We start from the raw sequence: 19,817 nt of genomic DNA, 5'->3' as shown, positions 1-19,817 counted from the left end.
CATCTGAGTCTGTGTCCCTCATGGGGAAGCCAGGGACAGGCACAGGGACGCTCTCCCGCCTCCTGGCAGTCAAGTGGGTCACTTCGCTGGGCGTCTTCATCCTCTTCCAAGAAGAGCCTGGGAAAATGCCCTGGAGCTCTGGCCCCAGCACCCACCTCTAGCCCAGGCAGTCGGCCAATGTCCTGCAGGCAGGCGGCCCCTGCCAGCCTCGGCATCAACCCAAGGGGACTCTGGGAAGCAAAGGGGGAGCAGACATTCTGGGTTTCCGGCCTTGCCTTTCCACTTGCCTCGGGAGCCCTGCCCCAACTGTTCCCGTAAAATGGCAGGTCTTTAAGATGGAAGGCTCCCGGCTGTCCTCTGGTTCCCTGGGGGAGAAGCCTTGCATGTGTCTGACTCCCTGAGGGCACAGCACTGTTCCCCTTGGTCGCCTTAGGCTCCTGCCTGCACCAGCTCCACGTCTGCTTGTGTGACTAGACGAAGCTCCCTGAGTATCGTCTGTGGGCTCCCGGGCCAGATCCCTTCTCCTCAGCTGGAGAGGGGCCCTAAATGCTGGAGCTTGGCAGGAGCTAGTGCTGAAGTAGGGATTCACTGCCGGAGGCCGCCCCTGCCCTCCCCTGAGCTCACACTCTCACCCAGAGCCTTCCCTCAGGAAGCCAAGGTGGGCTTGAGGGAGCAGAATTCTGAGGGACAGTTTAATAACTTTATCATAGAAAATTCAGAAAATAGAGAAAACTAAAGATTAAAGCCCTTTATATGAACACCAAGAGACAAGCAGTGTTGACAGTTGATTGTCCACTGTTTTTCTCAGCACATATTTTAAATGAGATCATCGTATGTTGACAGTTGTGTATCCTTTTCCCAGTTAACATATAATCTGTTTTTCAGATATTTAAATGACAAGTCTAGAACCTGGCCAAAGGGAAGTTGGCAGTTTTCCAGGGTCAGAGGCTCCCATTGTAAGCCTGGTTCCCTCCCTCAGGACACTGGGCCCGAGCCTTTCCCAGCTTTGGGGATGCCTTGACCCCAGCCAGGCCAAGCCCCCAATAACTGTCCCCCAATATCCTTTGTCCACAGGTTTTTTTTTTTTTTACCCCCAATCTCCAGCTGCCATGTGTGTGTGTGTGTGTGTGTGTGTGTGTGTGTGTGTGGTGTTGTGCACAGACTAGGTCCTAGGGGCCTGTTCCACCGAGCAGGATGTGGAGTTGAGGTATTTTGGATATGCAAGAGGGTAGAAGTTTATGATTACTTAGGACAATGGAATTTATAAACACATCCTCTAACTAGTTCCAAGCCTTCTACCACCAATGACTTTTTAATTACTCTCCTCCCCAGCCTGGTGTTTCAAAAGCTGCCCCTCTGCCAGACAAAGATCATTGTCACAACACCCAGTTTCCTATCTTTGTGAAAGCGGGGGTTCCTCTGCCTGTGGCAGCTGGTAGAACAGCCTGAGGGCACCAGCACTCAACACCCGGAGTTCTGAGCCACAGACTGAAGACAAAGAAACTTAACATTGGGGTCAGCCTGACCAGCTTTATCCCCTGCACCTTTAGATATACTAAAATTGCTTAGATTTCTGTTGCTGCCTCCTTGGGTCTACCTGGAAGAAGGCAGAGGAAGGGTAGGGGGTGACAGCAGAAAGAGAGGTCATTCTGGCATTTTCTACCAGTGGCCCTGAAGTCTGAGCCCTTCTCTGTGTTGCACCTGCTAATGGCTGATGGCTGATCACTCCTCCGTGACCAGCTCTTACGTACGAGGGCCAAAGATGAGCATAGTTGCTGGACAGTTTCTCTGATCTCTCAAACTCTCTCTTGTCCCACGTTGGCTCTAATATAAGTGAATCCAGTGGCTTTGGATTATGTCCAAGTCAAATCCTGCCTCTGTAATTACCACCTATGTAACCTGGAGAATTCTATTTTCTGAGCCTATGAAACGGTTCTTGCAAATCCTCCTATGGTTGCTGCGAAGATTAGGTGAGATAATATGCAACTGTCTGTATAGAGTTCCCTCTCTTGATAATGAATACATCACCTCCCCCAGTCACGGGCTGTGAGAGCAGGAAAGTCAAGCAGAGATCAGCCCCTCACTAGATAGGTGGAGGGAAAGGTCCAGAGCAGCTTGCTAGAGACAGCTGAGTGCCCACATTTCCCTCCGGTGCCTTCCAGGAACTTTCTGTGGTTTCTGCGCCATCGACTTCCCTAGAGTGCAATGAGCTTGTTCACTTGGGGACTCCGCTTCCTTCAGTTCTGGAAACGAGGGCATCATCTCTTTGAATGTCATTCTTCCCTTCCTATCCAGGCTCCTCTCCGGGGACTCCTACCAGATGCTGCTCAGAGCTTTCTCTTTTGCCCTCTGTGTCTCCCAAATCCTTGCTCGTAGTTCTAATCTCTTTCTCTGTCCTGCGTTCCAGGGGATTCCCCAGTCATGTCTTCGAAGGCTCCGGTTCTGCATTTCGATCTGTGGCTTCTCCTGCCTGAAGGGATTTATGTGGTTCCGATGTCATAACTCTTTTTTTCATTTTCGCATCTCTCCTTCAAATCTCCTGTGTGTTCACAAAAGCCCATTCTTGCTTCATGGATTCTATGGACTCTTTTATCTTCATGGATTATCTTCATTATCTTCATTATATTCATGGATTCTTTTATCACTTTAAGATCTGTATTTTTTTTAAGTCATGGTAAAATGTACGTACCATACACTATACCATTCTGTCTTTAAGCGTGAGTTCAGGGGCACTGAGGACATTCATACTGTCCTACAACCATCACCACCATATTTTTCAAGTCCCTGCTTCCAATTCTTTTGAATGTGGGCCCCATATTGCAATTGCTTGATCATATGGTAATCCTATAATTTTTTAAGGAGCCACCACACTACTTTTCACGGTGGCTGCACTATTTTATATTCCCAGTGGCAATGCGCAAGGCTTCCAGTTTTTCCATGTGTTGGCCAACAGATGAGGTTTTCTGGGTAGTTTGGTAATAATCATCCTAGCAGTATCTCCTGGTTTTGATTTGTATTTCCCTAATAATTAATAATAGTATTTTTTCAAGTGCTTATTTTCTGTTTATACCTCCTCTTTAGAGAGATGTCTATTCAAGTCCTTTGCCCCCCACTGAATTGAGTTGTTGTTTTTTTTTTTTGATTGTCCAGTTTGGGAGTTCTTTATATATTCCAGATCTGAATCACTTACCAGATGTATGATTTATGAACACTTTCTCCCTTTCTGTGGGTTGTCTTTGTGTTCTGTTGTTAACATCCTTTGATGTGCAAAGGTTTTTTAAATTGATGAAGTCCAGTTTGGTTTTCGTTGTCATCGTTGTCTGTGTTTTTGGTGTCCTAGCCAAGACAGCACTGACAAATCGAATGTCAGGAAGCCTTTCCCGGGTAATTTCTTGAAAGAGTTTCATGATCTTAGCTCTTATGTTTAGGTCTTTAATCCAGTTTCATTTACTTTTTCCATATGGTGTAAAGATCTGTATTTTAAGTCCTTTCCAGATTGCTCCAAGACCCGTCCTTCCCCAGGTGTGTCTGTCATTTAGCAAAGGCTCTGGAGCCAGAGCATGGGGATTTGAGTCCCACCTCCACTTTTTGCCAGCTGTGTGACTGTGAGCAAGTTCCTCAACCTCTCTGTGCCTCCGTTTCCTCATCTGTAAAGTGGAAGTGTTGATCACAGTACATACCTCATATGTTTTTTACAAGGATGCCTATACTAAAAGCTCTCAAAGAGTCCCTAGCACCTGGAAAAGTACTCAGAGGAGACTGGTGAGCACCAATGACCCTCACGGCACTGTCCTTTCTCTTGGTCATCTTGACCTATGAGCCAGTTTCAGTGGGAATATTCTTCTTCAGGGTCACACGCGCACAGCATGTGCACGTGTTGTAAAGATGTTCCCAGGGTCAGGTTCATGGTTGCTTCTTGTAGGACCCCCTTAGAAAGGAAGCTATCTGCCAGTTCTCAGCTCAACGGAGGATCAGTTCTCCCCCTGCAGGCCACCATGCTGCAGCGCTTTGAACACTGACGTACTCAGATTTCCCATTTGGCCCCCACTCACTGTGACATGAACCCTCTTTGTCTCCCCAGCATCTGAACAGTTCCCTTTCTTGCTCCCCATCTCAGCTCTGTAATTTGCATTTTAAAAAGCACTATGTTGGGGGTACCTGGATGGCTCAGTCAGTTAGGCTTCTGCCCTTAGCTCAGGTTGTGAACTCAGGGTCTTGGGACTGATACCCACATGGGGCTCTCTTCTCATTGGGGAGTCTACCTCTCCATCTCATTCTCCCTCTGTGCTCGCGCGCTCTCTCTCAAATAAATGAATAAAATCTTAAAAAAAAAAACACTATTTTTAAGCCCAAATAGCCAAAGCAATCTTGAGAAAGAAGAATAAAACGGGAGGCATCACACTTCCTATCTTCAAACTATGTACCAAAGTCATTGTATTCAAAACAGTATGGAACCAGCATAAAAACAGACATATAGATCAATGGAACAGAATAGAGAGCCCCCAAATAAACCCACTCATATGTGGTCAACATATTTATGACAAAACAGCCAGGAATATGCAACGGGGAAAGGATAGTTTCTTCAATAAATGGTGTTGGGGAAGCTGGACAGCCACATGCAAAAGAATGAAACTGGGGCCCTATCTTACATCATGCGAAAAAGTCAACTGAAAATGGATTAAAGAAACAAGCATGAGGCCAGAAGGCATAGAACTCCTATGAAAACATAGGTGGTGAGCTCCTAGACATTGGTCTTGCCAAGGATTTTTTTTGGATTTGACACAAAAAACAAAGATAACAAAAGTAAAAATCAACAGGTGGGATGACATCAGACTAAAAAGCTCTTACACAACAAAGTCAATCATCAGCAAAATGAAAAGGCAACCTACAGAGCGGGAGAAAATACTTGCAAATTACGTATCTGATAAGGGATTAATAGCTGAAATATATAAAGAACTCTTACAACTCAAAACAAACCAATTAAAAAATGAGCAGAGGAACTGGATAGACATTTTTCCAAAGACAACATACAGATGGCCAACAGGTGCAAGAAATGGTGGCCAACGTCACTAAACATCAGGGAAATGCAGATCAGGACCACAATTAGATAGCACCTCATGCCTGGTAGAAGGGCTGTTATCAAAAAGAAATAACAGGTGCGGGCAAGGATGGGGAGAAAAGGGAACCCTTGTGCACTGCTGGTGGGAATGTGAATTGGCAGCCACTATAGACAATGGTATAGCGCTTCCTCAAAAAGTCAAAAATAGAACACTATATGACCCAGCAATTTCACTTCTGGGTATTTATACGAAGAAAATGAAATCGCTGTCTTGAAAAGTTATCTGCACTCCTGTGTTCATCGCAACACAACTTACAATAACTAAGACATGGAAACAACCTACGTGTCTAATGACAGGTGAATGGATAATGAAAAGGTGGTAAAAAACTGAGCCCACAGACACAGAGAACAGATTCGTGGTTGCCAGAAGTGGGGGTGGGAGGGTCGGCAAAACGGGTAAAGGTGGGCAAAAGGCATCAGCTGCTGGTGATAACATAAATAAGTCCCGGGAAACGTAAAGTACAGCATGATGACTATCGTTAACGACCACAAAATTCTGTATGTTATCAAGCATGTCTATATGCTTGAAGCAGAACTCGGTCAGCCAGCTTACCCAAAAGTATCACTGATTTTTTTCTTTCCTGGTGTTTTAAATAATTTTGATCATAGCATCATATTTGGAGGGTTATTTGGTCAGTTTTTCTGGGGGATGTCGGCTCAGGCGAAGAGGTGAAGCACCTGGGAGATTGTGGGTACACCTGGGCTGAGAAGGGGGAGTGAAAGGAACATAGGGTCGAAGGCATGTGAGTGTGGAGGAAAGCAAATCTGAGCAAAAAATCCCGAAGGGAGATAGATGGGCTCATCTCCCGCACGCTAAGTGTGTCAGGCTAGTGGGGAGTCACCAGGCCAGCAGAGAGCTGGGGTCTTGCCAGCTGGTGTTCCAAGCAGGCTCAGGTACTCAGGGACATGCATCTTCCACATGAGTGGAAGGTGCCAACCACTCATTCCCCAGAGCCCTCACAGCCCTCTGCCCTCTGTGCTTCCTCCTGACTGCAAACTCATAGCATGAGGCTATCCCTGGGGAAACAGATTTAAGGACAAGGGGAAGGGAGGAAGGGTCCTGCGTCGCCTGAGGGATGATCACACATCCCATAAGAGAGAAGGAGGCCAAAAACGAGAACATAAGAGGTTAGGTCAAAAGAACAGGGAGAGACAACTGGGCTTCCAGATTCCAGAGACCCAGAGACATCACTTCCATACTTCTATCCATTCACTCACCCATTCATCCTTCTATCCACCTTCTCAGAGGTAATGCCAGCGTGCGGAGGGCAGGGGTCTCACCAATCCCCGGCCAAGGTCCAAGGGTGGTTCCAATGCCAAGGAAAAGTGACCAAGTGGACCAAAATAAGCTTTGGCCTAAAAATCAAGAGCCCTGGTTCTCTTCTTGGCTCTGCCACTCATAGCTGTGTGAACCAGGTCATGTGGCTTGACCTCAGTCTCCTCACCTGTAAAATGGGAACAGTTGGACCAGAAGGTGGGTGGAGGTTTTCCAGTTCTGACATTCCATGGCTAACCCTTCAGCTCCTGATGTCACAATATGGAGCTGGACTGCGATTGGCCCACAGCCTCACCCAGCTCTGCTGTTCTCTTGGCCATGGGCACAAGATGGACTTGCCATGGACCTTCCCTATTTGTGCTCTTCTGTTATGGGCAGCTCTTGCCTTGGCTCAGGACCGAGGATGATCAGAGCTTAGGTGGGGCTGGGACCTGAAGGAACCGGGGACCAGACAAGGGGACCAGTCAGGGGCAGGCCCCTCCCAGGACATCATGATGCCCACCTCCTTCTCCGCAGACAAGTTCTACAATGAGACCGTGGCAAAGGCGTTCCTGCAGTTTTATGAACAGACCGCCCAGGTTGTGTGGAACCAGTTCATGGAGGCCACGTGGAACTATGTTACCAACATCACCAAGAAAAATCGGGAGGAGATGGTGTGGTACCACCTCAACTCCAGCCCCTTCTCCCCTTGCTCTTCTCAGGGATCTGGGGGGGTTGGGGGAATCATACCTTCTGGCCCCTGTCCAGAGCTAGAGGAAGGAGGGAATCCCCAAAGTACATGTCAAAGCAGGCTACAAGCTCTGGACCTCTTGCTGGCCCGAGAAGCTCCCTGGGCCAGAATCTCTGGTTTCTTTCCCCTTGTAAATATCACCTCCTTGCTTTTAAGGACCCAGGCTCCTCCCCTTCTCCCTCTTAGCGAATTTCCAGTGATTGTGACCCCTTAAAGTAGGCTTTGGGAGGAGGTTGGGAGGACTGTGACCCTGGAGTTCAATGTGGGGCCCTTCCTCCCTCCCCCAACTTCCCATGGTAAATATAGTGACCCTCATTCCAGCTGCACAAGGACTCAGAGAGGTCCCGGCACATGCTGTACTTTGGCACCCGGGCCCACCTGTTTAAGACCTCCAGGTTCCAGGACCCGGCTGTGAAGCGCATGCTGAGTAAGCTGCAGACCATAGACAAGGCGGCCCTGCCCCAGGACGAGCTCCGGGAGGTGATGGACGGAGCCCCCAGGTCTCCAGGCACATGCTCCCCACCCCAGGGGTGGGTGGGCTGGCCGGGCGGGAAGTCAGACTGCCTGGGCGGGGGGGGGGGGGGGGGGGGATGGGCAGGGCTAGAGCTTCCTGGGTGGTGGAGGGTGGGAGGAGAGAAACAGAGGCTGGCGGGAGATGCCTCAGACAGGCCTGCCCCTCCCAGCTGGTGGGGCTAGTGCTGGGGGTGGGCCCACGGGTGCAGGCCTGCTCTAGGTGATACCTGCCCCACCCCAGTACAACCAGCTTCTGGCCTACATGGAGACGACATACAGCATGGCCCAGGTGTGCCTGAATGAGGGACCCTGCCTGCCCCTGGAGCCTGGTGAGCCCCCAAGCCTCATCCCAGTCTAACCCCAGAGTCTCCAGCATGGGCCCCTTCCACAAGCCTAGCCCCCACCCTCCATGCCCCAGCTGCACTCACTTGTTGGAGGGTGTGGCGGGGGGAGGGGTGGTCTGCCTGAGGCAGGAGAGGGCAGGAGGCAGGCAGGAGTGGGCGGGTCCCACCTTGGCTCCTTTTTCCCCTGGCATAGACCTCCAAGAAGTCATGGCCACCTCCCGGGACCAGAAGGAGCTACTGTGGGCCTGGCAGGGCTGGCGGGATGCTGTGGGTCGTCAGCTCCGCCTGACCTTTGACCGCTACGTGCAGCTCAGCAACAAGGCTGCAAAGCTCAATGGTGAGCCCCCCACCCCCACCCCGGCCAGCCCAGTCTGCGCAGATGGCACAGGGTGCAGGCTTCGGTGGGAAGGGCAAAGCAGATTCTGCAGGGGATAAGGGCAATAGTAGGACCTAGAGATGGGGACCCTGAGCCCTGCAGCTGGGAAGCAAAGGGGTTTCATTTACCACCATTGGTCTACAGATATCGCTTGAGCACCTACTGTGTGCCAGGCCCTGGAGAGGTTCTAAAGATTTGTGGGTGAAAAGACAGAAGATGCCCATCCTCCTAGGCAGGGCCTAGGATCAAGGGACAGACAAGATTTGTGCAAATGCACATCTCTGGACAAGTGCCCAGAGAGAAGGGGAAGGGAAGGCCTCAGGACACTTCCCCAAGGCCTGAAAGAAGGCAAGCAAGAAGTGGAAGAGCCGCCCAGGCCCCACAATGGGAGGATCTGAGAGGAACCAGGTGGTCTTAGGGCTTGGACAGGTGGGGTTCGAGGTGGGCCTGAGGACCAGGGCCTCACTGGGTCCTATCCAACCAGGCACAGTAGGAGCACGGAGTGTGTACTTTGCCAAGTGCTTTTCCACCCCTGATCTCATCCAGTCTGAACTTGACCTTGGGAAGCACATTTCCCATTTGGCAGATGAAGAGCCTGAGGAACAGGGAGGTCAAACAGCTTCCCCAGAAAGTGCCCGGGGTCTCCTGCCTGCCAGGCCGGCGCTGCAGGAAGGGTGGGTGGTGAGTGCATCTGAGCTCCCCCTCTCCTGTCCTAGGTTACACAGACATGGGGGCCTTGTGGCGGTCCAAGTATGAGTCTGACACGCTGGAGCAGGACCTGGAGCAGCTCTACGAGGAGCTGCAGCCGCTGTACTTGAACCTGCACGCCTACGTGCGCCGGGCCCTGCACCGCTACTACGGGCCCGAGCTTATCGACCCGAGGGGACCCATCCCCGCTCACCTGCTGGGTAAAACCCTTGCTGGTAGCAGAGTGGGGTGGGCAGAGCGGGCCTCCAGGCTGGCCCCCAGCAAAGGGAGGGGCATTCCCCGGACTCCTCTGAGCCCCTGCACGCCCCTTCCAGGGAACATGTGGGCTCAGTCCTGGGTCAACATCTTGGACCTGGTCCTACCGTTCCCGAAGAAGCCCCCCGAGGATATCACGAAGAACATGAAAAGCCAGGTTAGTACTGGGCCTCCCTCTGCCCCTGCTGGCACTGCCCCACCCCCTCATCCCCCATATCCCCCCCCTGCTCCCCGGGCAGGGCCCCACGCAGCCCCTCTTCCCCACAGCACTGGAAGCCCTCCAAAATGTTCGAAGAGGCGGATAAGTTCTTCACCTCCCTGGGGCTGCTTTCCACCCCTCCCAGCTTCTGGAAAAAATCCATGATGGAAAGGCCAGCTGACGGACGGGAGGTGGAGTGCCACGCCTCCGCCTGGGACTTTTACAACGGCAAGGACTTCAGGTCTCACCCTGCACCAGCACCACCCTCCCGCCCCTCTCTCACCCTTCTTCCCCTCCACCGACTCCTCCTTCGTCCGCTGGTCTGAGGAGGTGCGTCAGGAGGTGTGTGAGCAGGGCTGGAGCCCGGAGGCAGAGGAGGATGTGAGCTGGTAACGTGGGTGAGGGGTACCCAGAGTGAGAAGCAACAGTACCCAAGGCCCTGATGATCTCCAGCCCAACCACCCCAGTCCCTCCGTGGAGTCTGAATCCAGAGATCTCCCCTTGTCCCAGGGCCTCCCCGTGCTCCTTGACCCCTGCCCTTTAACCCTAGGATAAAGAAGTGCACCGAGGTGACCATAGAAGACCTGCTCTCCATCTTCCACCAGATGGGCCATATCCAGTACTTCCTGCAGTACAAGAACCTCTCTATGATCTTCCGCGCAGGCGCCAACCCAGCCTTTGAAGAGGCCGTGGGGTCCATGATCACCCTCTCGGCCTCCTCCCATAAGCACCTGCTCAACAGAGGGCTGCTCAGCCACCAGCACCAGGACTCAGGTGATGGGGACCAAGAGAACCGTAGCAGGGCCGCCAAGCCTGAGGCTGCCCCCTGGGCTCTCTGGGAAAAGCTGAAGGGAAGGTGAGCCAGGAGCCACCTCCTGACTGCACCCTCTTCCCCAGAGGAGGAGGTCAATTTCCTGATGGGCATTGCCCTAGAGAAGATCGCTTTAATCCCTTTCGCCTACCTGATGGACCTGTTCCGCTGGAAGGTCTTTGATGGCACCATCCGCAAGGACGTCTACAACCAGGAGTGGTGGAACCTCAGGTGGGGAGAGGATGGCCGCCCTGGGCTCTCCGCCCACCTCTGCCCCTGGTGGGCCGGGCTTCCGGGTCAGCCTCATGGATACTGCCCATGCCGTGTCCTCTCTATGATCTTCCGCGCAGGCCCCAACCCAGCCACTGCACACGCACATGCACACACACACACCTGCCTCTGGTTTAGCATCCTTAGGCATGTCCAAGGTCAAAACTGGCTGCTGAAAGAGCCCGCTAGCAGTCAGGCAGCACCCCGCTTGAGCAAGGGGCATCCACAGTACGTCTCCTCACCGACCACTGGCTGTTTGATGGGAGAATGAATGGCCAGGGCACCCCATCTCCACCAGGCCTCAGTATGACCTGCTCAAGTCTGCCAGGCACAGCGTGGTTTAGGGTGACCATGAAGGGGCTGCCAGCTCTGCAGGAGGCCCTTCTGTTTCTTTGATCCTGTGCAACGTCCCAGGGTCATTCGCAGGAGCAGAATGTGTAAGCAGCCCACGGTCCCACGGTCCCACGGCACCCCAGGGTGGCAAAGCTGGGTGCTCCTCTCTTTGTCCACTCTCCCTCCTAGGCCTCCCCCTCGCCCCCCGCCAAATTCAGGCCCCAGGCTCACTAGTGAGGTTGGCAGAGTCTTGACCTTGTACTCCTCCAAGGGCAAACCCCACTAGCCATCTGGGCTTACCCACAGGGGACCTTTCCCTTCCTGGGTCAGCTGCACCTACCACCACCAGCGGGGGAATCCAGGGGCACAGGGAGAGAGGTGGCAAGTTCCTGGGCCTGAACAAGGAAGGCTCTGTCAACCGGGAGAGATACCACCCCACTGTCTGTCGACCGCAGAGCATGCCTCAGAGGCAACCAGTGAGCCAATAAACAATGAGAACTTTGCATAGACTTTGTCTCATCCCAGGGATGATCATTTTACCCCCATCTTAGACAACATTTTGCAACAAGACTCAATGACAGTAACTTTCCCACAGTCACACAGCCCAGAGGGTTAATGGGATCTGCCAGTGACTAGTTCTGTGACCTCCCGCCGGTTCCTTGACCTCTACACTTTGGTCTCCTCATCTGTAAACTGGGAATGACAACAGCTCTATGCCACAGAGATGCTGGTCCGTTTTCTTCTTGGCTGTTCTTCCCAGATGAGACGACCTTGTTGATTGGTCTCTAATCGTCTTCATCATTAGGATTATAAGTAAGACCTTGCGAAGCCCATTCCCTCCCAAGTCCCCAGAACCATGATAGTGTCGAGTGAGTCTGTGTGAAGAGCTTAGCACGGTTCCTCCACAGAGGAAGTCAGTGTTAACCACTATTACCATTTGACGCTGATTCCCAATCCCCTGTGTTTTCAACTCATTTATTTAATCTACAAAAATGCATGAAATGTCTTACGTCAGCCAAGTCCACTTTTGGTAACTGTGCGAATACTTCTAAAGGAAGAGGCTCTGAGAACCCAGCTGGGTGGTACCGGCCCCCCATTCTCCCTGGCAGGTTGAAGTACCAGGGCCTGTGCCCCCCCATCCCTCGGACAGAGGATGACTTTGATCCCGGTGCCAAGTTCCACATCTCTGCCAGCATGCCCTACATACGGTAACGGGTCTGGGCCTGCCAGCAGAGGCAGCTCTGGGAGTTGGGGGTTGGGGGCGGGGCTTGGGAACTGGGCTGAGGATTCCCAGGAAGGCCCTGGATCCAAATGTCCCCCCCACATACCCACCTGTCTGTTGGGTTGCACAGCCCACCCTGGGATAATTTGGGCTTTTAGATCAGATCCTGCATGGAGGGCAGAGCTATTGGGAAGGTTCTAAACCATTTCTACTGTCCCCAAGAGGAGGGCAGTGAAGAAGGAGGCAAGGGCTGGTTCAGAAGGCTAAGGAGGAGAGCCCCTGGCTGAGGTGGGACCTTGCTGAAGGAGCATCCATCCAGAAAGACTGGCCCTGGCAGAGCCCTCGGGCCCCTGCCCTTCAGAGCAGCTGGCCTCCAAATGGCTCTGGGCTTCCCACCCCTGCCACCAGCTCCCCAGCCTGCCCTCCCGTTCCTCTACCCAGGTACTTCCTCAGCCTCGTGCTCCAGTTCCAATTCCACGAAGCGCTCTGCAAGGCCTCGGGTCACGTGGGCCCCCTGCACCGCTGTGACATCTCTAACTCCAAGATGGCTGGGAAGCTCCTGGAGTGAGTGCTCTCTTCCCTGGTTTGTTCTCAGCTCCCCCTGCCCCTGCCTGGACGCTTAGCCCCTGGCCTCCTGTCCTCACCAGGCCACCCTGGGTACCCCGACCAGGCCTCATGGACCTTAGAGTGGAGGGGAAGTTCTTCCTTGTGTCAGACTGCAGTCTCTCCGACAATAATCAAAGCCCATTTCCTTGTGTGTAGCCCCTCATGCTCAGATGCACTCTCTGGCCTCTGCTGCTCACACACTCACACACACACACACACACACACACACACACATACACACTCATATTCACAGTCATTCTCATATCCACACACTCTCACCTTCTCACACACAAGCTTGCACACACTCACTACTACACACTCCCTCGCTCACCTGTGCTCATGGTTCCCCACATGCGCATGCTCACACACACACACATGCCAATAAATCAAACTGTCCCCAATGGGAAGTCACACTGGAGTCTGTCCTCGGCATCCAGACTTCCATCCGACCCCCTTCATCCTTTCCTACCCTTGGCAGCATTGAGGCACCCTCGGGTGCACATGGCTCTTCCCATCTCTTCCTGGAGGTGCCCGGATGCAGCTCCCAGGCTGACACCGGTCGCTTTCACACCAGCCTTTGGGATGCGCTGGTCAGCGTGTGGTCCACTTTGACTCCTTACCCACAATCTTTTCTTCCTGCAATTGGGATCCAGCCATCCTTTCTATTCTTGCCTCTGCAGAGGTGGTTTTAGCCCTGAAGCAAACCTGGAGGAGGGTGGGGGGCCGACCCTATGGCGGGGAGCATTTGCTAGTAGAGGCTGGGCTCTTTGAGGAGCGCTCCTATGAGGTCTCACGTGAGCGGGTCGGAACCTGCAGAGTGGATATGATTAGCCACATTTCATAAATAATGAAACAAAGCTAAGAGAGAAAATATGCTTGCCCATCACTCACCTAGCAAGTGGCAAAATCAGGCTTTGAGTCCCGAACTGACTCCAGAACGCATTCTCATTCACACGGTTGCTTCCACCAATCAAGGGGTCTAGGTCTGGTGAGGTTAGACTTCGGTCCACTGGCTCCAAGGTCAGTGCTCCCACCACCCGAGATGCAGAGCCCACCCACTGACGTGGTCTTCTCCCCACTAATTTTCAACCCTTTTCAGGGGGTCCATTTCCCTGATTGGTCAAGGTCATCTTGAGTTTTATTCCTGTCTCCCAGAGGATTAACATAGCCACATAATTTAGTATCCTTCAGAAATCTAATGAGCATATTTTGATTCCACCATGGGGTTTGTCAGGAACCACTAGGACGGTTGGAGCTGCGGGACTGTTCCCCTGGCTTTGCTCCCATGGAGGGCTGCACCTTGCAGGCCGAGTGTCAACCTGGTCTGTTTGCTTTTCCTTCTTTCCACACTACAGGGGTTTATGATAGCCGATGGCCCGTGTTGGAGCTTTTCTGAACGTGTGGAACATAAGGGGCCTCTCTGCTCTCTGCATTCATGTCTCTGGCCTCCCATCATTTATTCATTCAGCAAACATTTACTTGTGCACGTGCCAATCAGCCTGCCCTGTGTCCAGCAGGGGGCAATGGGCCACAGGATAATGACCACACTACAAGAAAGGAGCTGGTGCGGTAGGAAAGGGCTTTGGTGAACATGCAGAGAGGGTGAGGAGGTCCCGCCAGGGGACAAGGAAGGGATCTCTGTCCCCAAAAGCAGAAGTGCAAGAAATAGTGACATCTGTTTTCTCTACATCAACTCACGTTTAACTCTGAGCCTTCACCACGTGATGGGTGGGACATCTGACCTCAGTCATTCCCACCACACCCTCTCCTACCACCACCCTTAGGGCACATGAGGCTCCCAGCATCTGACATGGCACCAAAGCACCTGCCAGTCAACACTGGTCATTGCTCTCGCATCCTCACATGTGGCTATCCAGACCCCTGGATGCCAGGGAAGACCCCAAGTTCCAGGTTTAGGACTTTGAATGCTGTCTTCTGGGCAGAGGTCAGAGGAGAGGGCTCTGGGAAATGAGGATGTCCTGAGCTTTGGAGAAATGACACAGAGAAGAGTGGAATATAGGTTGGGTGTGGGGGGTGAGTGCTTGCAGAGGAGAAGGGGGAGGGCAAGATTCTTGGCTGCTTTTTTAATATATCTTAGAATTTGACTCATCTTCCTATATGTGATTGCTCTGGGTTGGTTCTGCTGGGAATGGAGAGTTGAAGTGGATTTGATCCAAGTTCCCAAAGCCTTTGGCTCATCTGGCCGCTGTGGTAGGCCTGACCTTGTCCATGGGACACCTTGCAGCCACCTTGGAGTTGAGGGTTCCAGTTACGACCTTTGCAAGTCTCAGGTGCCGGCCACGCTGGCTGTGAACCAGGCTTGGGTCAAACCTCTTGTTCCACTGTTTCTAAGTGGGCAGACTTTCAGTGGTCAAACTTTTCTCTCATCAGGTCCTTCCTTTCTCCCAGGACCCCTATCTGATAAAATCCTCTTACCTAAATTTAGTTGTGGGGTTTTGTTTTGTTTTGTTTTTAATCTTGATGACTTTTTCCCTGCATTTCTCTCAGATCTTAACTACATTTTCCCCTGGTGGTTTCTGTCAAAGATCCACTAACATTTAGTTTCCCTCTCATTCTTTCTCTGCTGTTTATGAAGCAATGCATACAAGTGTGTGCATGCTACCACCATGATGTGGCTTAGTCTGCACCATGGTGAAAGGTGGGTATTAATGGGACCCATTTTCCTGACGGAGAAACTGAGGCTAAGAGGAGCTGAGTTGATTGCCTGAGGTTATACGGCCCATTAGTAGCACTGCTGAGTCTTGAACGTGGGTCCCGTTAGTCTAGACTCCACAGTCCTGACTTGTGGGCCTCTAGAGCCCCTTTCTCTCCTGGTCAGAACGTGGACACAGATTAAGAAGGATCAACCTATGCCCCCCACTGCCTCTGCAGGGGGCCCTAGTGGGAACAGCCCAGAACCCTGGCTTCTGCAAAACACTGTGCCCCCACCAAGCCTCAGGCTGTTCCCCCGCCACCAAACACCGGGTGTGCTGGGTGACAGCTGACATTAAGGCAGTGCCTCAGGCAATGCATAGAGCACATCCCACGCTGGCCATCTCCCTAATCCTCCCAAACACTCCCTACAACCGGAAAGGCCCCTCCCCCACTGACATAGAGCACCTCATGGGAAACAGTGTCTCAAGACTTTATGCCTCTCTGAGTCCAGGAGAATAATGTTCATCACATAATAATAAGAAGCCCCTAACGTTTATCGCCTGCCTACTATGATTTAATCATCGGGCCAACCCTAGGAGGTAGTACTGTTATCTCCATTTTGTGAATATGGACTCTGAGACTCAGGAAGGTTAAGTCACTGGCCCGAAGCCCCACAGAGTTCAAAGGCAGGTCAGTCTTATTTCAGAGCTTGTGATTCCGTCCCTGGCGCTGAGCACTGTGGGAAGAGCCTGGCTAGCAAAGCCTTTTGAGGCCAGGGTGGGGGCACATGAAAGGGTCCCAGCAGCACCAGCTGATGCTCCCACACAGTCTCACAGCTGTATCCAATCTTCCAGAGACACCCTAAAGTTAGGCTCCAGCAAGCCCTGGCCAGAAGTTCTCCAGAAGATAACCGGCCAGCCCGAAGTGTCCGTAAGAGCCCTCATGACCTACTTCAAGCCCCTGCTAAACTGGCTGGTCACCGAGAATGTGCGCCATGGGGAGATCCTGGGCTGGCCAGACTTCAGCTGTACCTTTGAAGGTTTGATCGTGACCTTAGTGCTAGCTCTGGTACAGCCCCAAGCCCTACCCCAGACTGCCCTGGGCCAGGCCCCACCCCAACCCAGCTTTAACCCCTAACCTATCGACGACCTGGCTTGAACAAGTAACAGCCCTGTTGCTACATGGCCCAGTCTGCACCTGATGCAGCCTTGGCCAAGACCGCAGCCCACAGCCCAGCCACTGGCTCAGTTGCTTTCCTGCACACTATTCAGCTAGAAGGCCCGGTTGAGCATAGGATGGGCTTCTTTCCTCCTGACCCTTGCACCAGAGCTACCACTGGGCACCATAGAGATGTAGCCCTATCTATGCCCATCTCCTCCTGCTCCTCCCTTCTATTCCTCTTTCTCACCCTCCTTCCAGGGCAGTGCCCTCACGTGTGGCTTGGAAGGTAGGTGCCTGAGGCTGAGGGAGGAGGCCAGTGGCAGTCAGGTACTCTGATTTCCTTGGGGCACCCCAGGGCTCTTTCCCTCCTTCTGCCAGCTCTACAAGACTCCCATGTCTTCCACAGAAAAAGACACAGACAAGGTGACGTTTCTGAGTCTGGAGCTGGACCCTGACCAGGCCAAATTTGGGCAGTGGGTGTTGCTGGCCCTCAGCTTGGTCATGTTCCTGCTGGCCCTACTGCTGGCCTGCAGGTTGTACTTCCGGGAAAAAAGGTCACTGTCCCAGGACACCAACGCCCAGGACACTGGTTCATGGGACTCTGGTGCACCTGAGAAACAGCCCAAGGCCTACTTCCTGGGTGTAGCCATGGCACCCCGCCTAGCTGCCAGAAGACAGTGGATCCTGCTGGGCATCTGCCTGGTCCTGACGCTGTGCTCAATCTGCCTGATCATTCGGATTTTCACACAGCACTACAGGAAGCCTCCGTGGATGAGAGCTGAATGGTGGAGCTGGGACTAGACACCAGTACGACTGGTGAGGCTGGAGGGCAAGAGGAGGGCAGCCAAGGCAGAGAGGGCTGAGGGGCTGGGGAGGAGACCACTTGCATGCATAGTGTCCAGCTGCAGTTGGGTGCAGCTGTGGCCGATCTGGGTACATGGGGGTTCGTAACTGTGTGTCTGGAACTCATGTATGTGCGCAGGCTACTGACTTGTGTGATTTCATGTATGCTCTGGCTTCTAGACCAACCTCCATCCCCTAGGGAGGCCTCAGGAACCATGGTTTTAGCGACCCAGTGACTATGTCATTCCAATCCCATTCCTCACCCCAATTCATGCCCCAAACTGTTCTTCCCACAGCCTGTGAGGCTGGGCCAGGACATACCCAAGGAATGTCCTCTCTGGCTAGAAACAGGACACTGCTTCAATCCTCTTATAAAACATAGTCAAGTAGAACCAGACATTCTGTACAAATCGCTAGTGCCCGTTCATGAGCACTGTGCTCCGTGGACTACCTCGTACATTTTTCTGCTGATCCCCTGGCCTACCCTGTGTTGGGCTGCATAATCCAGCCCCAAAAGCTGTTTGCCAGCTGCGTGAGATGCAACATGGCCCTCCCTAGCCCAGTCCCGGCTCCCAAATGGAGACAGTGGGGAGCTGGGCACCAAGCCAGGCTTGATTAATGATTGACTTCTTTAATATTTAAACAAAGCTCATCTCCAGCCACTCTGCTCCAGAGATTGCCTTGTTCAACACACACACACCTGCTGCCTGGCCTGTTGCCCTGGGGACGGAGCACAGGGCAAACAGCACCTTTCCAGGCTCAGTGGGGGAGGGGAAAACGGGATGAAGAGAGCTGTAGGAGGGCATTTGGGAAATGAGTAGTCTGGGACAAGCTTGAAAAGAGAAAGAGAGCCTCTGCTCCTTCCTCTTCTAGCCCTTTCTTTCCGGCCTGGGTCTGCCCACCACAGGGATGCCACATCCAATACATGTAGGCTCACTGAGTTGGGAATGAGGCCCCAAGTGTGAAAATCAGTGCCTGTCAGAGATTAGGGGAGTCTTGAGGCAAGTAGCCTCATAACCAGTAACCGCAGAGACAGGCAGTAGGGCTACGGTTGAGTTGGTGGGAGCGTAGTGAAAAGATGGGACTGGCTCTGTCTAGGTTAAGGATCTGAATCCAGATGTCAAGGGTTCAGGGAACAAGAGGGACTGGGGTGAGATCTCCATGGATCCTACCTCTGCCCCAGGTTTCAAGAAGTCTTCCTGAGTTCTAGCTAAACCCAAGAAATCCCTGCTCTGCCTGCAGGCTCCACAGCACTCTTATTTGATGTTTCTGTCACTGCTTTTACTTTGCTGTGCTGTAATGTCCTTATTTGTCCCCATTACTAGCTGGTAGCTCTGTAAGGACAGGACACCTATCAGGAGTGTGCCCCTGCATAATATCTTTAGCCAGCAAAGGCCATAGAACATGGTGGAGACTTGGAAAATGTTTGAAAGTGAATGAATGAGTATCCCACTGCCCAAGTCCCCCCTCAAAGCTCAGCATCCTGCTCTGAGTCCACGAAAAACAGCCCCACTTTTCCTCCACAGCCAGCCTGCACCCCCAAATAAGGGGCAGCCAGGACAACTCTGCCCCCCTAGGAGGCCACACTTGCAGCCTTCCCATTCCCCAGCCACAGTGGCCAGCCAGGCCCCCATCCGGCATTGTGGCTCTGCGTGGCAAAGGCACACCCAGCCCAGGACTCCAAGCCTCTCATCTGGACTCCAGCAGAAACCTCACTGAGCCTCCTTGTCCATCCTCTCTCCCCCACCCACCATTGTAAAGTTTCTTTCACTGGAATATTTCCTTCGTGTCTAACTGCCTAAGAACTTGCTTGTCCATCAATTAAATCTAGATGTTCAAAATGGCATCCGAGGGTCTTTATCAATTCCCCTTTTGTCCAAACTTCACCTCTCCCATGCCCCAGCTGAGCCCCTTGGCACTGCTTCCACCATTGGCCTTTGCCTAAGGTGCATGCCCCATTTGAATGCTTGCCTTCCAAGGCCTGACTCAAAACTGTTCATTGGACCCTCTGCAAAGCTCCAAGACCAGCCACTGATGTGCTCAGTGAACAGTGATCTTCTCTCCCTCCTCTCCAAGAAGCCTCTTTCAATAAACCTCACCCCATCCCCATCTGCTCTGCTAGTGTATTATTTTCAGTCAGTACTCAGACACTTCTATCAGTGGTCACTTGCTAATAGGTGGCTTTAAATCTGCCCCCCCAACCCAAGCAGTGCCCGTAGGCTAAGAGCTCTCAGGCCTCTGAAGAAGATACCTTATTGTATATTTCTTGTACACCTCCATATGTACTCCTACCCATGTTCCCAGGGCCAGGGCCGTGTTGAGCTTGCCACTTAGGAGCTCTGCATGTTGCACTGGGATTCAGCTGGAGGGCAAACTCGGCAAGGGTGGATTAAGGG

At 52.6% G+C, this 19,817-nt stretch overlaps 1 protein-coding gene across 2 annotated transcripts; it reads left to right on the top strand.

Annotated features, from left to right (window-relative positions):
- Window positions 1-6,656: 6,656 nt before the first annotated feature.
- On the top strand, window positions 6,657-19,506 carry LOC125086845 (angiotensin-converting enzyme-like protein Ace3). 2 transcript variants are annotated; one of them, XM_047706383.1, is made up of 15 exons: window positions 6,657-6,813; window positions 6,912-7,048; window positions 7,447-7,605; window positions 7,880-7,967; window positions 8,176-8,319; window positions 9,075-9,266; window positions 9,381-9,478; window positions 9,589-9,761; window positions 10,071-10,294; window positions 10,418-10,562; window positions 12,044-12,142; window positions 12,598-12,720; window positions 16,272-16,456; window positions 16,985-17,394; window positions 18,948-19,506. In XM_047706383.1, exons 1-14 carry the CDS (start codon window positions 6,657-6,659, stop codon window positions 17,377-17,379), a joined length of 2,319 nt encoding a protein of 772 aa, XP_047562339.1. In that variant the 3' UTR covers window positions 17,380-17,394; window positions 18,948-19,506. The 2 variants fall into 2 exon arrangements, with proteins under 2 accessions (XP_047562339.1, XP_047562340.1); XM_047706384.1 differs by lacking the exons at window positions 6,657-6,813; window positions 6,912-7,048 and having other exon boundaries at window positions 7,535-7,625.
- The last annotated feature ends 311 nt before the right edge of the window (window positions 19,507-19,817 follow it).

This window comes from Lutra lutra, chromosome 16, assembly GCF_902655055.1.
Source record: "Lutra lutra chromosome 16, mLutLut1.2, whole genome shotgun sequence".
Taxonomy (NCBI): domain Eukaryota; kingdom Metazoa; phylum Chordata; class Mammalia; order Carnivora; family Mustelidae; genus Lutra; species Lutra lutra.
This window is presented reverse-complemented; position numbering and strand designations above follow the sequence as displayed.

Bases quoted from the DNA above. Each gene is read 5' to 3' on its own strand.
- LOC125086845 (XM_047706383.1), top strand. From the start codon at position 6,657: ATGGAGCTGGACTGCGATTGGCCCACAGCCTCACCCAGCTCTGCTGTT. The intron at 6,814-6,911 runs GTGGGGCTGGGA...CCTTCTCCGCAG, and splicing joins CGAGGATGATCAGAGCTTAG to ACAAGTTCTACAATGAGACC. The intron at 16,457-16,984 runs GTTTGATCGTGA...TGTCTTCCACAG, and splicing joins CTTCAGCTGTACCTTTGAAG to AAAAAGACACAGACAAGGTG.